General features: G+C 37.9%; 1 protein-coding gene across 1 annotated transcript; it reads left to right on the plus strand.

Moving 5' to 3' along the window:
• Nucleotides 1-637: 637 nt before the first annotated feature.
• Nucleotides 638-26,256, plus strand: LOC128721321 (synapse-associated protein of 47 kDa). Its single transcript, XM_053815062.1, has 10 exons — nt 638-837; nt 5,090-5,371; nt 11,943-11,957; nt 14,357-14,436; nt 14,509-14,606; nt 14,684-14,821; nt 14,937-15,076; nt 15,170-15,297; nt 15,889-16,215; nt 24,634-26,256. The coding sequence occupies exons 1-10, from the start codon at nt 638-640 to the stop codon at nt 24,765-24,767; spliced, it is 1,542 nt and encodes a 513-aa protein (XP_053671037.1). The 3' UTR covers nt 24,768-26,256.
• The last annotated feature ends 234 nt before the right edge of the window (nt 26,257-26,490 follow it).

Genomic DNA, 26,490 nt, shown 5'->3' on the forward strand with positions numbered 1-26,490 from the left:
GTGAAGGAACCTTAGGGACTCCATTTAATGTCCTTGGCTCGAATCCTTGACAGCGATTTGTTCGAGCAGTTTCCTGGCGTTAGTTTATGGAGCAGTGCACTACAACTTTTGCCATTTAACATCACCAAATGTGCATCTATTTCACCCAGATGGATTAGGGTTCTAGTCGAGGAAAAAGTCTAGTGACGAAACGAGAGATTTTTCCTTTTTCTTGGGTCAATCAGGTGTTGATTCTTCTATTGAGGGTGAGAACGGCGTGCTATACGAATGACTGGAGTGCGCTTGCTGAGATTGAACGTGTAGTCCTTATTGTGCAATCAACGAAAAAGATAGTGTGTATTTGCAGTGGAAATAAAAAAATAGGTTTATCTCTGCAAACCCCTTGGAACCGTCGAACTAGTATTGTATTTAAGTGATCGTGCCTAATACCAGCGTAAAAGGGTTAGAGAATTTGCACAAAATCAGTGCAAAGCGAAGTAACTCATAGGAATCGATTTTGCGAATTACTACTTCGTGCAAAAGCAACCCCTGCTAGAAACAGTCCACTTGAGATTAGCCCAGTTGCACCATCGACTAAAGTCACGTGAAAAAAGCAGACCCCTTCCAATACTTTCCTTCAACCCTTGTTGCAGTGAACATGTTTTCCGGATTAACGAATCAAGTGACCTCGTGGATCGGAGCGGCCAAGGGCGAACCGCAGGACGAAGAAGTTCCCACACCCCCGAACTCGGCGTCTACGACTGTGACAGCTACTACTTCCGGGGCTGCCGCAGCAACCACTGCAGCTACTGCAGATGCAACTGGCGCTGCAGCGGGTGGCGACGGCGGCGATAAAAGGTAAGTTAGAGGAATTGGAAATCCGACCGGTCTGACCGTGCTATGCGGATATGAACACGTGAGGGATATGGCTAATATAAAGGCATAACTTTTGTATAGCATTCTATCTGAATGCGCGCATATGAGTACGGCATGTTGCCAATGTTGTGTCGCAATATCCGTCGACGATAAACCCATTGCAATTCATCGTTGCAAATGAAAACGTATATTTTTCTGGATGATGGAAAATTCAAATCACATGATACCAAATCGACTATTCGCTCTGGGTGCGCTCAAACGAAAAGCTCCTCTACTCTCATTTTCTCTCTTTCTCTTTTCCTGCCATAGTCACATTGCGCGTTCGTTTTAGATGCTCTCTTGACTATTTCGATTCTACTTTAGCTTCGTGTAACTGTACCTACGGCTGTATTGATACCAGTGCGGCTTTCCACCGTAGTTTTCCACGGCATTTTTTAGTCTCTCGATTTTCCCAAGCTTTTCACCCACGGTCTCTCACGTGGGAGCTTTCTCGAGGTTTGACAGCTCTCCATTCCATTTTCAACATCACGCAATGCGTTTGATTGTGTCTAATATATTTTACAAATAGTGCATATTTTTTACCTCAATTTATATTGGTTCATATTGATGTTTATATATTATTCGTTTTGTATAAATACATTTAAAAGTATACCCTTTTATTAATAAATAATTAAACGAAGCCGTATCGAAGAACGTTTGCTCGTCTTGGTTGAATACAATGCGTATATTGTATTATTTGTACATATCAACACGATTGTTACATACATCGTTCACCGTTATTTATTAAATGTTGATTTATAATTTAACATTGATGAAAAAGTATCAAATTTTATTTGCATTGCATTTGAAGTTCATCATTGTATTTTATGTTTTATGTAGAAGAATAGCATATGAAAACGCACAAGTTATAATCATATGAGAAAATAGTTTTTTGATGTTTTGATTTTTATTTTATTTATTTATCAAATAAGAATAATCAGAACATCCACAATATTCAGATAAATAATTTTGCAAATGCTGTTAAAGCTGAGGTAGTATTATTATCATTTTAGGTTATTTATAAACTTCTCAATTTATTTTTGTTCGTTTTTTTAATACTTCCAATCTTGTTTCCTGGTTTCGCATGCCATCATTTTATTTTGCTTAAATTGTTAATTATATGTTTTAGGTTTCACTTGATGAACTTATCTTCACACTGCGTGCTAGACGGAGGTTTTCGCTCTCAGTTGCGGATTAATGGATGAATGTTGGTAACACTACGGTGGAACAACAAATCCAACCCAAAACCGTATGCGATGTCACGAACAAGTGGTGTTATGTTTGTCCCAGGCGACGAGGATATAAAAACCACCCGACCCAATACCCAGACGAATGGCTTCACTTTATCTTATATTGGGGATAATCTGTCTCCTTGTTTGCTTTTTTCCGCTTTTTCGTGGCCTTCAGCAGACTGATATTTGTCGATTATCAGAAATGTGGGAGGGTAGCCACTGTTTATTGCACTCGAAGCATGGCCCCAAAGCTTGGAGGCCAAGCTGTGCTCGTTCAATGTGATATTATTAGCTGTTTCGCTACTGTTGCGGGATGTATTTCAAACGTACTCCAAATGGTGGGCGCCAATAAAAAGGCCATCGCCCTTTGCGAAATGCGCCCTCGCTCAGGGGCTGGGCCAACAGGAGAGGCTACGTATTTCCGTTTGAACCGGGAATTACGTAACCGGAATTTGCCAAAAAGGATATTTGCACGACGTCGATTCAACGATGAAAAAACGAGTACAATCGTTCTGAGCGTGGAATGTGAACGATTTTAATGCTGTTTACGAAACAGTGCAGTTTCCCACAGGATTTGAGCACCAATGGTCGATACATGGAATGACGGCGCTGATCGTTTAGTTGCTTTAAGACTAGTGTTATCAAAAAGGCTCTAGCTGTTTCTTCCAGTTTGCATTATACCGACACGGAGTATAATCGGGCTAGCATTTGTTTTTTTTTTCGCCTTTTTATAACGATTCATCTACAGAATGGATGTTGTTGGATAATATTTGCGCCATTAGCTGCGTCGATTACAGTAATTCTATAGCTCAGTGGGGCACATGTCGTGGTTGGAAGATGTACACGATAAAATCAACTAGCTCCATATGAATCGTTTGAAGAGGTTCCTTATTAAAAAAGAAATAGATCATCCATTTGAGTGATTATTTTTGTGGAAGTTTATTCCGTTGTCGCCATATGTATGCTTCAAAATTTGTTTAAATGCTTTCGTAAAACTTTTTGAGTGAATGAAACAAAATAACTCTGACCGCTCTTAAAGCTAACTTATTATGAAGCTGTTGTGGTATAGTTTGATTTTATATATTTATGTGATTAATTCTATTGGTCGTGTGATAGCAAATTGAAAGCATGAGGATCTCAAATATATTATATTAGCAACGTTGTTTTATTTCATCGACAATAGTAACTTTATTGTATTGTTATTTTTTTTATTTTTTGTAGAGAAACTAAATGTAGAACTTATTAATTGCGAAAGTATACTTAACTCATTACTTTCGAATAATATCATGCTAGACAATAAATGCATTGTGCGATTTGTTTTTACTACAAAGGCATGTGACTGGCTGGCTTATTTTTAGCGGAGCGATAATGAAAATCATACATAGGAACTATGAACTGTTTTGTCACGAAAAAAAGTGCTACCACGGGTATCCGTAGTCGATTTTTCAAATTGCGTCGTTGGTTGTGTTTAGATTGTTTACTCCTGTTGGCTCGTACTCGGTGGAAACACTATTTGCGATTATGATCACGTCCGCGCGAGTAAATGGAATGCTCGGTCTTTGGCATATTTCTTGCGATCGCAGCCTCATCCCCCGAAGCAGATACAAAATACTTCTCGCCCATCCTTTGCACAATGACCTGGCAAAGAATTGTGAATCATTTAGACAAACGACGAACAACTTGGAAGTCGCGAGCATTTTGGGTGCGTTTGGTGGGTCATTGCCTTGGCAGATCATTGATTTTCGGGCAGAAATTTAAAGACACATCATTACGTGATCCGAATCACAAGGCTCCGGAAGATGGATAGCCAAAACGAATCCACTTTATGCACGTGCGAGGAAACGACGTGGCTGCAAAACCACATGACGACGGATATGACGGATGTTATAAAGCATCGATTCCACGTGGCTCTCCAAGAGGGATACTAAAATTAGACGATATCCTTGAGATGGTTATCTGAAAGCCAACGCCCATAACATACGTACGGCAAATAACGGCACGGGAGTTTATAGTTTTAAAATCAATATGATGATTTATGAACCGTAGTATGTCTTTTGTTCTGTTCCTTCGGAAATGCTGGTGCAGATTCGCTCTTGTAGTATGTGGCAATGCTGGGATGAATATCCCATGCTTCTGAGAGGCATGATTCTTGATGAATAATGATACCAATCACGGCTCGTATTTCGATTAAATTGGAAAATTAATATGCCTACGCTGAATTGCAAAAGGTAATTCGATCCATGAGGAGAAACACGTTTTTCAGCAACATCGTAATGGAAAGTTTAATTGAAAATGCCTTTTAACCGTTACATTGCTGTAGCGTTTATTGTATACTTAGTAAAAATTGAAACAGGTATTTGCAAAGTCAATTGTTTATCTTATCAAGTTCCAGCCGATTCATAAACGCAGTATAGTCCTTTATGAAGTATATTAACTAATACTCGTACTCGTACGAGATATAAAAATAGCATCATAAGTTTTGTAGCTACTTTTACCGAATTTCTACCACTTCTTCTCGTTGTTGTTAGACGAAAATTGTGGCGTGCTTTGAAGAATATTCCTCGAATCGATCGATTCGCCATTTGGCCTTTGCAAACAGTTCTTGGCAAGGGGTCGGCAAATGTGATGATAAAATTGATGCGAATAAATATTTATCCGACCTTTTAAAAGCATTTTTATTTTCGTTTCTGTTGAGTGTATAATGTCTTTATTTTTCGTTCGTTTTGCCTTTTTCGATCCAAAAGTTTTGACGTACGATGGCACGATTGCTATTTGGCTGTGTTTCGTGCAATTTTGCTTTTTGTTTTTCAAAAAAAGGAATAAGATCGGTGAAAGAAATACGGAGCGGGTCGGTTGATACTAGTTACAGACATGAAATGAGGTTGTTAATGACTTCCGTTTCCTATTAAAATTGATCAATCCACATTGGTAACCTTGAGCTATTTTGTATCCTTTCTCCACAGCCCTACCAAGGGAAGCGTGTTCTCGGGTGTGTCATCGAAGGTAACGGGATGGCTCGGTAACGCCTCGATCCCTTCGATGCCAGCGATGCCAACTGTCTCCATGCCAGCTATGCCAGCGATGCCTTCCATGCCATCGATCCCGGGTTTGCGGAAGGCGAACCAGACAGACGAAAACGGTGGCATCACAAACGAAGGCCTGGTCACGTCGCCCGAGAAGGCTAGTCAAGGTATTGCCGGCTCGACGGATGCTGCCGATGAGGAGGACCGGTCAAGGTATATTAGGTAAATGGGCCTATACATAATTGATTGAAATTTGAATCCCACAGTATACGGTTGAAGCGAGGGGCGAGAGAAAAGGCGCGAGAGTTGGATAGTGTCGCAGACGCAATAATAGTGAGCATACGCGCAATCATGGATAGAGTGGTTATGTCGATCGCCTCCAGAACACTGTTGTTGTTTTGTGCGGTGTTTTCGACACGCTGGGCACTCTATGAACTCGAAGGTTCACCTGTTTTACCCCTAAAACGGACTGTTTTGAGCATGTTCTTTGCTGCTATGTTGTTCTAAAGGCATTCTATTTCAAAATTTCCCTTCGCAAGCCTGCAAAGTGGGTGGCAAGTGATCACTCACAGTATCCCAGTTGTAGAACTCTAGTAGAAATCGAGATATTGAAGGAGTTTCTAATGCTGCTTCAGTCCTTTCGTAACCTACTGAAGAGAAATAAAGTAGTCATAACAATAGTAGTAACTAACTGAGAGAGGCTAACCAGCTGTAACGCTAAACCTTGTTGTAGCTAGATCTTTGAAAGGATATATGTTAACGATACAGTAGTGTTTCCGTATCGGTTAATCCGGCCATTCTGACGCTGGTGTGCATGAGTATGATTTGTTGTTCTTTCCTCCTTTTCACATTAAACGTTAACTTTGCACGTAGATGTCGTTGTGGCTCTTTACCATCGAATATATGTTTTGTATTTTTTCGCTCGATGTCCTTTCTAAATAGGAATATTTTTTTGATATTGACAAAAAACGTATTTGTTTTATTTCACACATGTAAATTAAACCAAACTGTCAGCAGCACTCTTGCTGTGTAACACCTTTTTTTTAATAATTTTCAAAAATGTTCTTAAAAAATTTCCCATATTAACATATAGCTATATGATATTTTTCTATGCTAATGTGACCAACCTATGTATTAATGGTATTTGGTGTATTTTCGATGTAAAAAAGATAGTACAGCGTATAAAAGCTGTATAAAAAACTGCGTAGAAAACATTAAAATTTATGTCGATTCGGGGTTTTCCGTTGCATAAAATAGAAAAGCAGATCACGGGACATAACACATCACGTATTTGAAGCGCTTTGCATTCACATTTTGTACTTCCAGTACAAATTAAATTTAATAGATGATGAGTGAATGTTCCATACACTCGTAAATCGTGTGAAATCAGCTATTGGAACCTAGAATATTGACGCAAGCCATTTTCCAAGGATTTTCATTTTCCAAGGATTCCAATGATTTTCCAAAGAGCAATCGGTGGCATATAATAAATTGTTAATGAAATCATTCTGCATGATTTCCTGTCTTGCCGTCCTACTCTCCATGCACCAACCTTCTGTTGGATGTAGAGACACCGTGACGAAACTTTTGCGATGAACCCTAACAAGTTAACATGCAGTCCTGCGTTGGGCTAGCGAGGGATTGAAAAAAAACCAGAAGCAGTTAGCTTGGTCAAAGAAAAAAAAAACAGCAGCCAATTATCTGTACAATCTGTTGACAACGGTCTCGTAACGTTGTTGACGTCCCACGAGGAGGGAAATGAGGTAAACAGCACACGCGGGATCCAGTTTATCACGTAGAACCAGCGGGTGGTGGTTTTCGTTTCTCGCCTCACTGTGCTTCTGGTAACATCAGCTTGCAGAGTGCCTTTCGAGCAGTTGGTTGTAAGCTGTCGTGGGAGTGTTGGTCAGTGATTCTTCCTTGCCTACCCGATGTCGGAGGATGCTTTTTGCAGACGGACATCGGCGCAATATGTCGCTGGGCGCTGTTACGATGGTCAGCTCAGCTGTAATTGTCTAATCGATGACAGCGCATGGTGGCAGCTGGGATTAGCCCTGTGGGTGTAAAAGGATGCCGGTTTACTGTTTACGCTTGTACGCCCTGCAGGGCGGCAACATTAAAACACTAATCAAATCTTGCCCGTTCGGTGCTGCCTGACGGCGAGGTCTGCTGTCTTGCTGTCCTTGATGCATAAACTGTCTGTTTTGCACAGTGGTAGGAAAGGGCAGTATCTCCACGACTAGTGACGATAAATGGCGAATTAATTTAGATCTTTTTCCATTTGTCCAACGAGGCTCTCGTTTGAGTAAAATGTTTTGTGCTTTTCTTTCCACAAGGCTTTGGTCTAACGTGAAGTTGTTTAGTCTGGAAGTGGTTATGGTGCCGTCTACACAAAGCAGCAATAATTTTTAACAATTCGAATTAGAATGGCAGTAAACCTGGGATGGTTTCATTTACAAAAATTATTGTAACGTTTACTGTGCGGTAGGAGCGCATGAAGGCGTGTGTGTAATTCTTCGTTTTTCTTTCTTGACTAGGTATTAAACCCTTTAACAAATCGTTATTGTATTGTAAATGTTAGCGCTAGTAATACTTCTCGGTCGGTTTCTATCATGTCCTCGTGTTTTCTTCCATTAAATCCTCGTTTTTTGCGCTTTAAATATATTTTAATGTGCCATTATTTATTTCTTTTATGTAGTACAATACTTGTAATTAGCGTTTCACTCTATATCTATCGTAATGAACCATTTACTTTTGATCGGGGTCTTAGCACGTTTGCTTGCGAACAAAATGTGTCTCTTCCGTTTCGAGTTACATTAGCCTATCACTTGATTGCCAGTTGTTATCCTGGTACTTGTTATGCATCTTTCATCACTTGTTTGTCAATCACCTTCTCACCACACTTGCCGCATCAACTACAGCGATTGATCATAAACCACGATATCTCACCGTCACAGTTTTCTATGCAGTTGGTGGTTTTGTACAAGTACGTACATACCTTTGCAATACTCAACCCGCACAACTGTGTGCGCTAAATCCACAGAACGCCCTGTTCGCTCACCATTAGTCGCATCAGCTTAGCTCATCCCTAGCTCAGAACGACCAACATCCAACAACTCGTAATACTTATTCTCTCGATCTGCACTCCTATTTTTTTGCTAGTAGCTCAATCCATAGCTCCGATATCTACTCAACCACTCTGTAGTAGTTTCTCAGCTCCAGTAGCACATTTGCGCAAAGTTGCTAACTTTTTTCCTAGATAAGAACAAGCGCAAAAAAGCTGTTAAATGTGAATTATACCAGATCAATCTCAACCACTTTCTCACCAACTACAACAAAAATAAAACGAAATCTATTCGAATATATATATATAAATATGAATATATCTCATGAAAATTTCTTCATTTGTGTATGGCCCATTTGAACTCTAGTTTTAAGTAATATTTGTTTAGTGTGTACAATAATCCATTACTGTTTATTGATTTATTGTTTTCGAAATTTAACGCACTCGCCTTCCAAACATTCCATCTCACCGACGGTATCGCCGGACAAAGTGGAACAGACGAAACATGATACCAAACGTGCCTCAATTCCCACCCCAATCGTTCCGTCTGTTTTGCATGCGTTCGTCTGTTCCAGCTTTGTGATATGGTGTGGCATTGTGCGCCAGGGAGCCATTGTGGAAAATTATTCCCCCGCGGTTCAAACACTGCCCGTGCGATGGAGACGCCCAGTCATTCACGGATCACCCGCTGTTGGGGGCGGGATTCGTCTTAAGTTTCTTTCCTCCAGATTTGTTGTTGTTTTATTCGTCTTTCGTTTCATTCTATCGCAACGTTTGCTTTGGTTTCTTTTTTTTTGTTTACATTTTTAACATGCATTCAACACATCATAACCAATTCATAACTCACCATCACCCTGCAATTGAGCGTGGTGTGAGGGTGACAAACAGCACCCAAACAACTAGCATCAACAACAGCAACAACTTTTACAACAACTACAGCAACATCAACAACAACAACAATACAACTGCATCATCAATAGTAATAGTGACGGCAGCAGGAGCTCCACCAGCTAGTACAACCCAGAACAATAAAATGAGTACAAGAAGCAAAACGAACCTGAAGTGGGAAATGAAAGAAATATAAATTCCCTTCGCAACCACTCATATTCCTCGCGCATTCAATACCTAACAGCAGCAAAGCTGCATCATAATGCATCTCAACCCGCAAACAAATTCTCCTTCTGCATATACATACTTGCACACGTTCCACTTTCAAGCTCACTTTTCTACACCATCCATCATCGGAATGTGACAACTGAAAAAGTCACACTGGTGTGATTTTTGTGCAATGTCATGTGTGCGAGGCTGTCGTGCTTTATATCTTTTCTTTGGCCAGAATTTCGCTCTGCGATAGTCAGGCAATTACTGTTCGTAAAACATAGCGTTTATTTATATGAATCATGGTAATAATTTAGCCACACTTGGCTTCGGGCAGAGTGTAACCTCGTTCGCTGTTCATTTGCTGATTGTGTCCGCTAGGATTGGATTGATTGCAGCTAGCGCTTGAGACGAACGTAATTTATGTCAAAGATATATTTAGAATACATGAATCTCAAAATATCTCCAATATCCTGTCGAGCTAAATACTTTACGTGGTGTATGCTCCTCACGAACAACTCTGGTACACACAACGCAGCTCATTTTTCAAAATTTGTTTATATTGACGGTCTGGTCATTGTGTATGTTATGATCATTCAGCTTATCGCATCTGCTTGTTAGAATAGATCTTAGAAACATTTTTTGACTATAGTTCGGTTCATTCGATTTCGTCACACAGTCCAGAAGGTTCAAAAAGTTTTATGAAAAATACCCTCGATTATGACGGTTTTGATACACTTATCTTTTCTTACTTTAACCCACCCGAATGTTGAAGGATTTTCAATCGCTTGCAGTAACAATCTGCTTACCGTCGTTAACATAAGCTTGACATCAACATCCTTGTATCGAACTGGCAAACACACATACTAAGTATTTACCACATTTTTTACTGTTTAAATTTCTCCTTGTACAAATGAGACAATTTTTTTCTAATATCTAGCCTTGGCTTAAAACTTGTTACTGGTAAAGATGCTGTCACGATTCCAGAGCATGGTGCTGAAAAGGAAAAACTAAAATCGTTTATTCAAAACAAAAAAAAAAAACAGAACGCGGATTGCTTTCTTCGCTTGCCTTCGTAGCTTTTCTTGTCATGTAGATGCCGACCATTGCCTGTTTGAAAGGTTTCCTTTGAAGAAACTCTCGAAAATGTAAAGAATTGAAGAGGATCGAATCCATTCGTTGACCTTGAACACTTTCCAGAGCCAAACGCTGAAAGCGCTGAATTGATGGATTGAAGATTTCTTTTCTCCATTTTCTTTTGTTGGTAGCGGCACCTTTATTCGTGCCAGATTTTGGAAATGCCTTCATTTTCCACGATTGAGTTACTTTAGTCGACTCGAGATCGAGGTTGACGTCAACAAATGTTGCTACCATTTTTGCGAGCCATATAAGAAAAATTGAGCCAGTCATGAGTTTCGCTACCATTAGCAAGAATATCCCTACAAATTAGCTTTCGGCAATGGCTATGAAAACCGTTGAAGGCAGAATTTTGAACTAGAAGACACGTAGAAAATGTGATGAACTTTAGTTTATTTGTACTCTTCAAGAACGCAAATTAATTACTGAAAAATGTGTACAATTATCGCTTTTGCTCTTCTCGATATGCTTCAGGGCACCATAAACGCTTTTACTAATATATAGCGTCTTCAATATATATCCCAAAATCAAGCTAACCAAACCTCTGCATCTTCACATCTCTGCAACTGCACAAGCACATTCGATAAGCTGATGATGAAAATGGAACACGACGTAAATTATGTTTAATCTTACATGTTCAACTCCATGGGCGGCAACTACGATACTCAAAACTCGCTTGTCTTTATTCTGTGCGCCCTTTTTTCTTCTCAATCTTTGTCCTATGATTAGTCTTTTATGGTATAAGGCTGTTTCCGATGGATTGCTGTTAAAGCAAGGAAGATTTAAGCAAGAGCGCAGGTGTGGAAATCGGGGTGGGAATTTCAGAATAATTTATGATTATTCCAGTTATCTTTTTTTCGCACGTCATTTCTTCATCTCTTGAGCATAGCTGCGAGGATAAGCAATTTTGCTTTCGCTTATACGTGCGCAGTTTAGCTTCGAGTTTGTGTCGTGTTGATGTAACCAGCTGACAGATTAACTAGTTGCTTTGAATTTATACGTTTTTTTGCTGTTCCGCTATCTTTGTTGATGCATTGATATTGATGAATTTTTAAGCATGAGGTTCGTATACAAAGCGTTCGTTGAATTCAATAAACAAAAATATGTTAATAATACCATAGCCTTCGAAAAGAAGCTGAAAGTAGCGTAGATATTAAAAATCTATTTATAAAATCTCTTCTGGGACTAGCAATGATAACATCTCTATAATCCACGACTAACAACGGCTCCGTGCCCAATTTATGGATCATATCCAATTATGTTAGTAACACTGCTCCTTGGGCATTCGAATTATCGGAAGAATTTACTTATACAGGGCTTTTATGTGAAATTATGTGCCATTAGTTTTAGTCCTATAGTTTCTGCCATTGAATTATTGATGCTTTAAAATTTCGAATGCTCTCATAGTCCTTTTCTATAAATATAACTTCTTTTTTCTTTTTACTTACCATACCTTTCTGCACATTCTACTACTTTTCTCTTATCGTATCCCAGCAGGCCTCAGGAAAGGTAGAGTTAATTGTGTCATTTTATTGCACTTTTAATCTCTTGCTCTGTTTGTGCTCCGTTACCGTTTGTTATGTTTTGTTTTCTTCAACTTTCTCTTCCATTTATCTTCCGTCATCCCATCTTTTCTACGCCTTTGTTGTATGTTAATCAAGCCATTGCGTCCGTTACGTGGTGCTCGTGTACCTTTTTTATTTGCTTTCAAAATCGCGTGGAAAATAATCTAATTTTCTTCATTTCACCGCAGTGAACGATCCTGCAATTGGATTATGCTTTTGCTAGCTTGCTTTTCGCAGCTAGGGCCATTCGTGTTGTTGCTCTTCTAATACATTGTTTCCGGCTGGCGATTAGTCGTAGTCCTGCTCTGTACTTGTGAGGCGTGGCGTTGCTTATGCCGAGGATTTCTCTTCACCTGGTTCCATATCACACGAGCGTCATTAGTGTAAGGCTCCTTGATAGCGGTGTTGTTTTCTTTTGGTATCTAACCAAAAGCTCAGCTGCTCCTTCGTGAAACTGATGTTGCCATTTTTAGCATAACAGGAAACTTGCAAACAGCTATGATGTGAGATAGTGAGAATAAAAACACACCTATCGCGGATGGTGCCATCTTGCTTGTATTATTTTGCATTTCTTCCTGGTTGATACTTTTTCTACAGTTCGGGTAGACCTTGACGTCCATAAACTGAAATCTGTTCTGTCTTTTTTTATACTGCTCATTTATACTTTTCTCAACCGATCATTAACCATGCCGCTCGGTGAACACGCCGCACGGTAGAACGTTCGCTTCATAATAGAAAATGCGGAGAAAATGCTTATGGTTGAATGAAACAGTTAAATTAGCATGATTATGCAAAAAAAGCACAGAACGGGATGGTCGATAATGGACGCTTTCTACAGTATTCAACAAGTAATATAGCAATATGAAAAAGGAATTTAAAAGAACATAGGACAAATATTGTGTTTTCGATACCATTTCTAAAAAGAATGAAAAGTGATGTGGAGAATATAATAAACAATCAATTCGGCTCTGTTATGCAAAAGCTTTATGCAGATACTGTATAGTCAAGCCCAAGGTCTATGAATGATGATTTTGTTACAAATAAGGTGTAATTCTGATAAAAGGGTTTAAAGTGTTTCATTACATTTTCATAGCGATTCACAAACCGATATTTGACAAACTGATATCACTGACCTGAAGGAATATCAACCTTGCTTTGCATGCACATAAATTAAATTCGTAAAGAAAAAAAGAAACTTTGTTCAAGCCATAAACTCATAGAAAAAAACTGTTCGTATCAAAATATACGCATCGCATCTCATAATGATTCCATATATCATGAATAAATTTCTCTTTTCGATTTTTGGTCATATATAGACATTCATTGACTTTGCTTATGTGACATGCTCAATTTTGCGATGATGATTACAGATAACAATTGATTTCCCTGTTAAATTTCAATGAACCGTAAAACTATTGATATCTTTAGATATTTTTTATGTATCTATTAGCCTTATAAACGAACGTTATTGCATATGTTTTCGATCATTCGGAAAAATATAATGAATTGCAGTAGATTAATTAGAATTAATTGGTTTTGGCTGATTTTTGCCGATCAATAGAATAATCGTACTTGAACTTTTTGAACTTAGTTTAGTTTACATATTTAACAAAAGTTACGTTTTTAAAAAAATGGAAACATTTGTATTTGCGGATTGATATTTGTATTGTAACACCAATCGTGACTCTCTTCACTACATCTCTCAGTATTTTGTTGTTCTACTTTACACTTGCTCTAGTACAGTTAGACACTTTCTATCAACTCAACGTTGATACGTTGAAATGTTTCTCCTCGTTGTCAATCTTTATCTTTCAAATTTTGTTTCTATCCATGGGAATACAATGCAACCTAAGTATTGTTATGATTTATGAAATATTTTTTGTCCAATTTTGGTACTTTTCTTGTAAGTCTTTCTACTTTTTCGATATACGTTAAATTTTTAGCAATTTTAGTGTTTTTCTATTGCCTTATCTTTCTTTAACATTTTCTTGCAATGTCTTTTTCCACGTTTTTGTCTTTACACAATATACTTCGATATATTCAAATGCTACATATCTTGCCACTACACAGTTTACACCACTTCTTAAGCAAAGCTGCGTTAATTTTTGCGTGTTGTGTTTTGTTTATCGTTTTAGTTACCGAATGTACGAGTTATTAAAGCTCTTCTTCGAATGCATTATCTCAAATTTTGCTATTTTTTGTTAACTTTTTTGTCGTAAAGAAAGCATTTTCGCTTCTGAACGTATATTTCGCTGTTTCGCTCTATTCCTAAAAATGTATGTTATTCTTCTGTACTTGATATTTTTGTTTGTTTTTTTATTCTCGTCCAATTCAAACATTCAGTGCCACTGGAGGAGCTGATTCACGTCCTGCTACTGGTCCTGGAACACCAACCGAAGAAAATGCTGGACAAATCGGACAGGGTAACGATTTAAATAATAAAACATTTTTGTTGCATTTTTCTTATCCATAATGATTTTTCTGTCCTTGTATAGTTACGCATAAGGTTACTGCAGGTGCTAAATCCATTGGATCGTTCTTGTACTCTTCGTTCAACAAAGCTGGCGATAAGATTAAACATTTAAAAGACAATGTACGTATGACACCTCTTGAGATAGCTGAGAAATGTGCGCTTTTGCCGAAATTAACGATTTAATTCTCCAACCGCAGAGTATTCTTGGTGAGTTCAGCAAGGAACAGGAAGCGTTCATAAAAAATCAACAAGGGGGAGGAGCCGCCGGAGTGTGTCCATGGACTGGTCATGCTAATGAGGCAAAGATCAAGGAGGAAATTCTCAGTCTATCGGCTGTAAGTTGAACACATATCTATTTGGAGTTTAACCTCGATTTGGGTGTTGAAATTAAATTTATTAAATTAATCGTTTTATCCCTTCTTCCTTAATTATTTTTCTCCTATACTGAAGGATCGCCGAAACTTTGTCCGAGCGCCACCAGCCGGTGTTGAGTTCGATTTTGATTACGACTCGTCGTACCCGGTTGCATTGGCCATCATGAACGATGACAAAGAGTTGGAGAAGATGCGATTTGAGTTGGTTCCCAAAATGTAAGCACCCTACACTTGAACATTTTCAAAAAAAAACACATGACAAACAATAAAAATAAATAATAATATACCTAACTTTTCCATTACTTTCAGCATCACGGAGGAGAACTTTTGGCGTAATTACTTCTACCGTGTCTCCCTTATATGTCAAGCAGCTGATTTGGGTACTCTGGGCGATAACAATGAGTTTGTTAAACGAGGAGCCAGTGAAGATACAGAGGGTAATGTACACTAATTTTCACATCCTATGCTATCAGGTCCATTTTGTTTAAAAAAAAAAACGTCCCGCGCAACCTTCTTCCATTCTTTTTTGAGTAAAGCGTTTCGGGTACATCTGAGCGCATTGAGTTGTATAACTTTACGTTTGCATGATATTTTGTTTTGTAATTTGGTAAACGAACATATTATGAAAAATGTATATTTTTCTTATCATTTTTTGTAGTAAATACAATAAAAACGTGTAGCTTAATGTGTTTGAATATATGTTCAATCTTAGATTTAGACGATTGCTATAGAATAGAAGAGTGACATGCTTTACCTCGCGATAATATATCCTAATCGAGCCCCTTTGCACCATAGAGCACGAGTCGAGGAAATTGATTCGATAAAGGAGAATTGAAAAAAGTTTAGCCCATTTTATGCTTTGTATTCAATTTATTAATCGCCAATTAAGTTGTTTGTTTTTTTTCATTTACTACAAATATTCTCTTAATTTTGTCATTATGTTCGTATTCTTTATTTATCATTTATTCAGACGCTTTAGTTTATAACTTTGTTTTTATTTGAATTTTTTCACCAACATCATCCTAAAGTTACCGAACACGCCTCTTCTGGTGGATCAAAATTGATTACCAACCAGAGTGGCAGCATTAGCTCACCGGCGTCTAGTCCTGATGAGACAATGTCACAGACACCGAGCAGTCCAGGGAAAATACATGCACCTCAAAGTGAAGCCGCCGGTAGCGTTATCAGCAATAATGCTGGGCCAGCTAAAAGCAAACACAGCGAATTCATTTCGGACAGTTTCCAAACAAATGAACAAGACCTGGAGGAAGTAAAGGCCGGCATGAAGAAGCTCGGAATCGATAGTCTTGCTCAGCAAGCAAATGAATCGATTGGGCTTGAAGACGAAAAGAGTGGTAAGACAAATAACTGCTTCCAATCGCAGGATATAGCTTAAGGAGGAGGCAACAATTAATAAACTTAAAACATTAAATATCTAACGTTGGTCTGCGTGGTGCCTTTAGATGAACGTAACCGGAATTGGTGATGTGTTTTCAGAGAGTTGGATGTCTCTACATTAGCATTCAAATTTGTTCTAACTTAATCTGTATTTACAATTTAATATTTGCTTTTATCTGGTACCTTTACAAACCCATGATCAAGATAGTTTGTTTGATCTGTTTGTTGATCTTGTTTGATCAAAATATTATTAAGATGTTATGCACATGATCGCTAGTGTTTGTAAACGATCCCAACAGCACAAATTTTATATAGTACATTTGATTACAGCACTAAGAGAGAAAACTACAGAAACACTTCTTGGCGGCTTCAGTTGTTATGAAATATACGCTTATAAGTTTAAATGCATGAATCGGATGATACTCGATGCATCGATAAATTGAGAGACATTCGCACAAGCAAATCATAGATAGAGAATGGCTTGCATTAGGATAGAAGCTGTAAAATATGATAATTTTCACAACTAGTCAAGTGTGAAGATAATGTAAACAGTGCAATATTTTTTAACCTTTTTCCAGGTAAACAAACAAACAACCGGATAACCACCGGTAGGTTGGTTTCAGATTACTAACGTACCCGTAGTTCAAAATTATGTTTGAGGATTTATGATTTTCAATGTGTCCACCTGTGTGAACTGGTCAAGGTTGGGCAATTGAATGTGAGCTTATTTGATAGAAATGAAAAGCCAAGCTCACATGATCGTGGTATGTTGCGATAAGCTTTGTTACTGTAAACTTGTTGGTCACATATTTAAGTGATGTTTTTATGTGACTAGTAGTCAAAGCGTCATCGTTTCACAAACCACTAGAAAAAAAATGCGTAAAATGAAAATTAGTACTAACAGCGCACGCGTTTGTGAAAAACATGAGTGCACTGCGTTATGCGTTGCGCTACGATCAGTCTACATCGAATGGCCATTACTATAATTTTTAAGTCAACCCAAGCGTGGTGTGATGTTTGATTTAATGGTCTTGCATAATATTAACAGCGTTACCAGAGGCTTACTACTATACATGCCATTCCCACTTTCTGACCATTCCAGATGAACGTTTGAAAAACGGACCGGTGTTACGGAATTGTTGTAACATCCGATTCCCTTAACTTCTTCAGCTTATCGCTTCAAAAAAACCACAAAATCACCTGATATCAGACAACCATCAGTCAGAAAACGTTCCGTTAGCTGACGGTAGGGGATAGTGTTTTTTTTTCTTCTTCAATTATCTACTATCCTTCGTATAACTTAATATTTTTTTGTGTGTCTCTCGTTCTCTCCTTGCTGGTGAAAATCTGTCATACCATACTACTTTTCCTTCTATTTGAATGTGATACGAACGGCATTTTTCGTGTTTTATTAATAATAAGGATTCCCTGGAAGCACAATCCACATCAGTGTGCATAACACTGCTTTCACGGTTGCGATCAAGAACTCCTTATGCCTTTCCTTTTTATGTATACGTGACTTTTACTTTGCCCTGTGCATCCTGCCTTGACCTTTCATGGAGTTTTCTCTATGTAAATGTGACATTTTTATGAAAGATTGTGTGATTGTTATGTAGAACAACCTTATCACAGAACCTCCAATGTGTCTACGGCTTGTCAAATAGAACTTAAACGATCCATAGTGTCGTAGTTTCCATCATACTCTTGCCTGTATTGAAACTCCTCGCGGAAAATTCCCACTATCTTCCGCAATTCCTATGCCAGGACTTGCATCGGAGAAAGCAAGGACTTGCATCGGAGCGATGGAAAACAAATCGAACATGGTGGAATCTGTAAGCATGATGGGATATAACGTAAGCATGATGCATCTCGAGATCGAATCTTGAACTTGTCAAGTGTAATTCGATGAAAAACGTGTGTTTGAATTGTTGTCGTGCATAGCTTTGTCGTGCCTGTTTGAACACATTGTCTAACACTGTCGGTATGGTGCGCCACACAAACTTTGTCTTGCTTTTGATTTGGCTTGACTCTATGTCTCACTTGTCCTTGCTCTGAACGATACGATCTGTTGTGTGCTAATGTAGTAGACGTTTGCTTGCACTCTAAATATGCGTGCGTGTGTAAAAAAATTCAAGTGAAAATTTGTTTGGGATCATTTAAAACAAAATAATTATGTTACTTTATCTAGTATGTAGTAGCAGCTTCTGATGATTGTAGTTTTCTTTCTTACCTGTTCAACGTACATGCAGTACGTTCCTCAGCCATTGGTGCGTATTGAATCTTCTAATGTGACCGTCGCTGTGGAAATATTTTGTAGTTTTCTCTGTAGTGCATTGCGGAAATAATATGCTTTTCTCTCGTATTGAATGTGTGTGATGTTGTAGCCCGAAAAATCTAGCGATATTTTTACAATTCGGCATTACGTTCAACAAATAAGCGAGGTTTTCATTCGATTGCACCGATGAACCCATCGCTAAGCAATTTTTTGAAATAATTGCACCGATAAACTACGGGATGATGCTATTTTTGTTAGGTGATACAGTTTTGCAAATTAAAATGGGTTGTTATCGCTTTCCAATATATAGCAGAAATGATTTTTTTTAGATATTTTGAAATCACTTATCGATAACTCTAAGTGGTTGGAATAGGAATCTATTGATAACGTAATGATGGTGATTACAAAATATTTCATTATCTTGTTTAAACGCCATTTGCAGGCATGTTTTATATTATTTATACCATTATGAGTTGAATATGTTTGCATGTATCGTATATTTTGGTAGCAACACTTTCTATCTGATTAAATCAATTCCCAGACGAGTTATTGGTTTAGAAGCATTTTTGCTCATTTTCTAAACATAGTTTCATTTTTTCAGCAATTGAACTTCAGTTTAGATTATGCTTTCGATATGAAATAGTACTGTCTGTAATCTTTAACCTACACACACACGCACACACATACACATCATGATTATGCCAAACATACAAAAATGTTGGTTTCACTTTTTTACACGTTGAACAAGTTTCACATTCTTAAATGTATGTTTTCTTAAAATAGTTCATGTGGTTATAATGCAGGACTAACGATAACAGCTAAACATACTAAACAAGTTAACTCTTCCAATATGTTTTATGATTTAAAGAAAAAAAATTATTTAGGCTGTTTGCGTGGACTCATTTGAATCTGACAACTCTGGTCACGCTGAGCTGAGAGTATAATTAGCTAGGAAACCAAACTTCATCTTCTTTTGTTCCCCATTTAAACATTTTTATTTGAAGTAGATCTTTGTACACGTTTCTACTTCCGACAGAAAACTTTTTTCGTTGTAATATTTCCAGCGTAAGTGCTTTACGTGTTTTCTCGTTTAATTGATTGTATTTTTACGTTCATTCCTTTGAGCATGGTTTTCTCTAAAACACAGAACTAGTTGAAAAAAAAAACGTGTTTCAGCCTATTCATTGTTTTTTTTTGTAAATAAGTCATTTTTTTTGCAAGCCCGGTTATGTAGTGCGAATGTGCACAGTGGCTTTCGTCTGAACTAGTGTTTTAGTTTCTTCATTGCTATTTATAATGTGTATTATCTTTCGTATACCACAATAACGTGAATATTTCCTATTCAATTTTTAAATCTTTCGTATCAGAATTTATGACCAAATCCAAAAGAACTAACATCTAACAGAATTTACTAACATACGTTTCTTTTTCTTCTCGCTTTCCCGTTTTTTGTACGGTTTGTTTGTCTCTGTTAATTTCGTCTCTATGCTGCCCCACGTGAACTTATGGACCACCAAACAGCCTAAAGAAGCATAGTACGATAAAGCAAATAATCTACCGTAATCGCACTTATTCTTATTGTACATGATGGAGAGCAAACGGCGTATGAAAAGCATCTGTTCGAACGCGAATGAAAGCCACGTTGTATGATACTAGGAAGAACAACATCAAAGAAAAAGAGAGCACTAAAAAAAGGAGAGCAGAGGGAAAGTGAAAGTAAAGCAAATGAGATAAGTCAAATACACAATGCTGAACTATCTTCTCATCCTGGAAAACAAACCAACTTACAGTATCTATGTCGTTGCGCCTAAGAAAAGTACATAACACAGATTTGACTTAAATGCGGAACTATTTAAAGATAACTAATAAAAGATCACATATGCAACAAACAAGGACTAATGAACATGCGTGGGAATAAGATGTTAATATAATATACCAAATTATATACACCACCCAAATCGGTATATCGGTATCGCAAATGGTGATACATTGAAATTATTGAAAAGAAAAACGATGGGGAAGCAAAAGCAGTATCATAACATTATTTTGTTGATCGACCGTAATGGCGTTGACTAAAAGGCACACAATAAGTCACGATCAAGAGAGGAGAAACGAAATACTAAATGAAACCACGTTAAGCTAAATATACACCAGCAATCTCTGAGGAAGCGGATCGTTCCGAAAACCTTCCTTAAGCAAACAAAACACATATTATCTTATCGGAATCAATTAGTAACCATTTTCCCGACGAAACAGCTAGGGCGGACATCGAGGAGGAAAGCAGGACAGACATACATACAAACGCATTCCTGCAACAAACCAATGCATCCAATTAGCCAACAGACACACATATACAGACGAATCTCTTACTGACAAAAGGACATAAATTTACCAAACATCGACGACCTGTACTTACGTTAGTTATCTAGCTATAATAATCTGTTCACCGATCTTAAGCAGAAGGTGTAGCATTGAAGATGAAAAAAAATAACGAAGAGAAACTTATATCGAGAAAGATATTTATTGTTGTTGTTTCCAGTGCTTAGGAAAAATCTTTATGTAAGTGGAGTGACGTTAGAGGAAGATAAATCAATTCATCAATTCCCATATTGACATACGCGATCTCCTATATCGTGCAACAAAATAAAAGACAAAATCCTACAAGCTAACGGCAAAAACTGTATCCTTGAAACACGAAAGCCAACATACACTATCAACGCCGCCGCCGCCGCCTCCAGTTCAATACCCACACACACATACCCAAGTATATAACCACTCTGAAACGCGTGCAAGCATGAAAATACGATCATGTGCCACTAAAAAAGGAGAAAAATCTATACACGACACACGAAATTTACTAAGTGTACCTTTCTGTCTAGCTGTGGATCGTCTTTCGCTACTTCAAAGTAAGCCGATCGTAAATTCAAACAGTCGGGAAGGATGCCAGGATGAGCGTACATTATCATGGCATTAGCAAGGGCTCTGCCAAGCTACGTTGTTTTTTGAATATTTCATGTGCTGTTATCTCTGCCAATTGTGGGGATGGAGCAGTTGAAGCCCTCTTTCCGGAGAATATGTGTTTGTTTCTGTTAGCATTAAACATCGGTTTTGAAAGAGGAATGGTTGCAAGCCAAAATTAAAGATGTTGTTTACTATTTTACATTTATATGGAAAAGATTGCGTTCACATCATCGCGTATGGATGATATTGTTAGCATTACAGTCGTCTTAACGTGGCATATGTTACGATATATGCCATGTATGCGGCTATATATTTTTGCTTGTGTCTTACTATTGATTTGTTCCGCATGTTCGCCTGTTGTAACAGGCTGTGGTTTAAGGGTACACGAGCAACATAATTGGTGAAGAGCGTGAAAAACTAACAAACATCTCTTTACTACACAATTATGACTTGTTCTTAGGGCAGAAAGTTGACTGCAGTGAACCAATTTTTTTCTGTACGACTAGTACGATTTGTTATCTCATGACCCACCGATACAGATTATGTTGGACATACAACACACATATGGTCACCCAGTTAAAACGCGCGTGTTCGTTGTTTTCCACATCGTAGATGGCGTTGTTTTGTTCCACTTTAAAAATGTATGTTGATTGATTGTTTTAGATTGTGGAGGGGACATCGATTCTTAGCAATAAAATGTGCATAATGGGTGTTAAAGTTGATCTTCCATTTTCATGTATAATATGTACCAATCATGCTTGTGCTTCTGCGTAAGGTTATATCAAACATACACCATGATGTCATCTTGCTTTTTACGCTCGGCCTATGTTTGTCCTGTCAATTCCTTGGTTCTAGCGAAACTAAACGCACTGCAAACGTTATTTAATTTGACTTGAGCAACATAGTACCGTATATTGGGAAGTTCAGCATCGAATAAACCCGAGGTCGATACGATAAGACGTACATAATTGGTAGCAATCGGCTTGGGATCACAAAAACGTCGTTGAGCGTATCTCGTATATCAACTATTTGCTCAGATTAATCCCCCGCTAGCTCTGGCTAACGTAGGACGCAACGTGACATGATTATGAAAGCGTATCATAAACACATAGCCGGACAAAATGCTTTCAGCGCTATGCGGAACACACGACCCACGAAACAACATTGCAAAGCGTAATAGCTACAGCAGCAGTACTCATACCATAAATGCTAGTATTGAAGAGATAAATCAGATTTTTCGATGTTATGCATTTGCGTTGATTCTATTAGAACAGTATATTTGCTCTTTATCGGTGCGTGAATAGCGCAATAATTATCGAAGTCGTAGAGAGCGACTGAAACGAAAGGAGACCAACGAGAATAAAGGGAGGAATGATAATAGAATCTACAATCGTCCCGTTGGATAGGGTGGTCCTAAATACCGGATAGGTGAACCACAGCACATCTGCCATTGACCTTCTGGTGCAAAAAACTACTCATTTCGCCTATGAAAATCGGGTGTCAGTCGGATGATGCGAATCGGCAGGAAGAAAAGCGCTCCGTAGGTATGGTTTTAAGGACTGCGATGGAAAAAGGATGTAAAAAGCAACAGAGATATGACAATACAACCGAATACGTGATGCAAAAAAAAAAGAAATACAAAAAGTGCGAAACCAAAGGAAAACAAGAAACAACATATATTTAAACTTAAAGAAACAAACATCAAGTATGTGAGAAAGAGTTCACCAAAAGTATCTAATTCTCTCAAACTGTTCCTCTCTGTATGTATCTGTGTGCGTGGTGTTGTGAAACTATCAAGCAAACAAAAAAAACAACAAACAATCGTTTACGATCACATTCTTATATTGGTTCCTTAGGTAGCGTGAGCGTGTAAGGACCTCTTACGTAGTTACGTGTTACGTAGGAAAAGGCATGAATGCTCGAAGCGAAATCCGAGTTTATTGTTTTCTGTGTTTTTAGCCAGGGTCCGAGGAAGGAATCGATGCGATATTGACAAAGTTCATGGCTATTGGCCTCATTTCCTGTGTGAACGTTTTACAGTTTGGTTTTTTGCTAGCTACGTTTAACGAGACAAGCAAGAAAGCGAAGACTACAGTTTGTCGTATTCTTTTTCCTCATTTTCTCGTGTCACGTTTGGAAGAGATTGGATACGATAGCTAACTTGCAATCATGATAATCTAAGGAATACTACAAAAACTATTAATAACGGAGTGGAAAGGAGTACGATAGTTTGTTTAATTCAAGAAACTGGCACAGATCCCTTCACAAGGATTTATGGTGTGGGCAACATTTCGCCTTCGGCATTCGGAATGGCAACCAAACTTATACTGGGAAGACACGTACCAAACACCCAAAAACGAACCACATTCAACCAACGTACACGTACATATATATACATACACCTACACACAACCACCCACTTCAAATCAAACTACCAAGGAACACGAAATATTTGACACTGGTGCACACATTCTCACCGAAAATAGAGGATCCTTAACACACTCGCATACAGTCACACACAAACACACCCACGGAGACGATTATTCTGTATAGAGAAAATAAATTTTAAGGCAATTATTGATTCAAACCAAAACTAACCCGTATGCTCTCTTTCTCTTAATTTTTCGGGATGATAACACATCATCATTATGGGGTGAAAAAAAGAAAGAAAGTCCTCATTTTGTTTTCACTGTATGTCGTTCATCTTACTATAATTTTACTATGCTCTAGCGAACAACAAATCGGGCTATGCTAATCCGGTGTTAAAGGATTTAATCGTAAGCATTAGCTCGACAGATCAATTGAAATAGCAATAGTGCCTACACTATAACTACATGAACATAAAAGTTTGATCTTTGGTGTCTCACATATGGCACGATCGTTGAATAACTCGCGCACTGTTCACTTATTTGCGAGTATTTTGATCCGTGTTCGGTTGGGTTTATTTGACAAAATGAAATGATTGTTTTTTTTTGTTTGTTATAAGACACGTTAGATATTTTCTGTTGGTTTTCGATTGGATTGCTTCAAAGTTCACCAGTCCCAAATAGTAAAAGCACACTAGCGCTTGCACGTGTTTGTTAAACTTGTTGTCAATTTTAGATTCCTAATGCACCATAATGTTTGATGATCATTCTAGAAGAACAATGGGAGAAGGACCTCGAGGCTGAGTTGCAGGATTATGAGCTCGTCAACGATGGCGTCAACGAGCGCAACACTAACTGGGAAAAGGACGTCGATGAGCTGCTGGATGACGAGACGGATTTGAAATAAAACGAATGTTTCAATCAATTCCTTTGTAATATGATAAACTGTAGCGTAACGAAGTAAGCTAAGGCCTTCGGCAGAGGGTCGACAAGGTGTGAGTAATCAAGTGGTTTTTACTATTTAGTGTTTTTGTATGTGTAAGCTAAATCCGCGTTTTTCAAATAGAAGAGTTGAATTATGATATAATATGTTGTCGTACAGGCTGGGCTATACTTGCTTTGAAGTGAATCGAGTTCTATGATCAATTTTAATATTTTTTCTATTGGCTCGTAGTTGCCCTGCGAAAACAAAAATTGATAATGAAGTGATGGGACTAGGAAGCAGGCAAACGATTGAATGGCAGTTCCAGCTGTCCAGTTTTCCCGTGTCCTTTTCGCAACTGAAATGGTATGAATTTTCTTCGCGTTGTACTCTCTTGTTGTGTATGTTGTGTACTTTATGCACACTTCCCACTTTCCTCGGATTATTCGTTAAGCAATGGGCTTTGTACAACTTTCGCAATTTGTAACATTTTTTGTGAGAATGTTGGAATCGCTACTGCGCTATGCTCGCCTAGCGCATCATGTTACAAAGCAATTGATGATTATGCCCGTCCTTTGCGGTCGGAACACGTATAAAATATGCACACACTCACCCTAGCAAACCAGCGATCTAGAAGCAGAATAATATTAGAGCCATTGAGCAATGTGAATAGAATATTGCAAAGCAAATCCTGGATTATGCACCACAAATATACATTTTAACAGAAAGCTATGCTACAGGTATAAGCTAAATAATTCCCCTTACCAATTCAACAAATATAGTCTTTTGGAGCATTTTTTAGGCATGAGGGCATGGACATGTTTGGGGTTTGGATACCCTTGTGACCGAACGGATGCTTTGGTCATAGTAAACTTATCAAAGAAGGAAATATGAATATTCATTTGAATTTGTTATGGTACATTACTAATTTGTTGATAATTTTACAATTCGGTAGTGTATAATTAATATCTTCATTTGATGCTTCGGTTGTTAGTTTTTTAGATAGAAAATGTATCGTATGATACATGAGATATGTATCAGATATATATATAACAATAATTTCTTACGAAATATGCCCTATATGCGATGGAAAACAACACATTTCAATGCATACCACCAAGAACTTTCGTTAAGATATTGAAATAAAACGTAAATATTAAGAATCCAATTTATTGTAATATATAGAAAAATTGGAAGAAAACGTGGATTGAGACTAAAAAAAGTCAAAGATATTCCCATTTCTGATCACGATCTGTATCGCTTTCTATACAATGAAAATTCAAACATCACGGCGTGTTATTCATTTCTAAATAATCTACCAAAACTATCAATTGTTATTTTAACTTTATATGATCTGTTCCAACCATCCGCAAGCGGTTGGACTATCAGCGAACGAGAATAGGAACGTGCGGGGTTTGTCGTTCTGAAATATGTATTGATTGTCTGTTAGCAGGATAGAACATAATATATTGAAATTACCTTTACTCACATCACGGTTTGATACAAAGGATCTTTACTGAAATATCACATGTCGTATCAGATTGCTTTATTGTTTTTTTAGTTTGTTATTTAGCTGTAACATGAAATTAGGCTAATCATGGACGCCTTACCGCGTCAAGGACAGCTAAGTAGGGGTAAGCAAAGCTGTTCATTAATTTTGTATGCAAATCTTTCACACAGCTCCTAAACTCCTTGAGTGAACTGACTG

The sequence above is a fragment of the Anopheles nili genome, chromosome 2, assembly GCF_943737925.1.
Source record: "Anopheles nili chromosome 2, idAnoNiliSN_F5_01, whole genome shotgun sequence".
Lineage (NCBI taxonomy): Eukaryota > Metazoa > Arthropoda > Insecta > Diptera > Culicidae > Anopheles > Anopheles nili.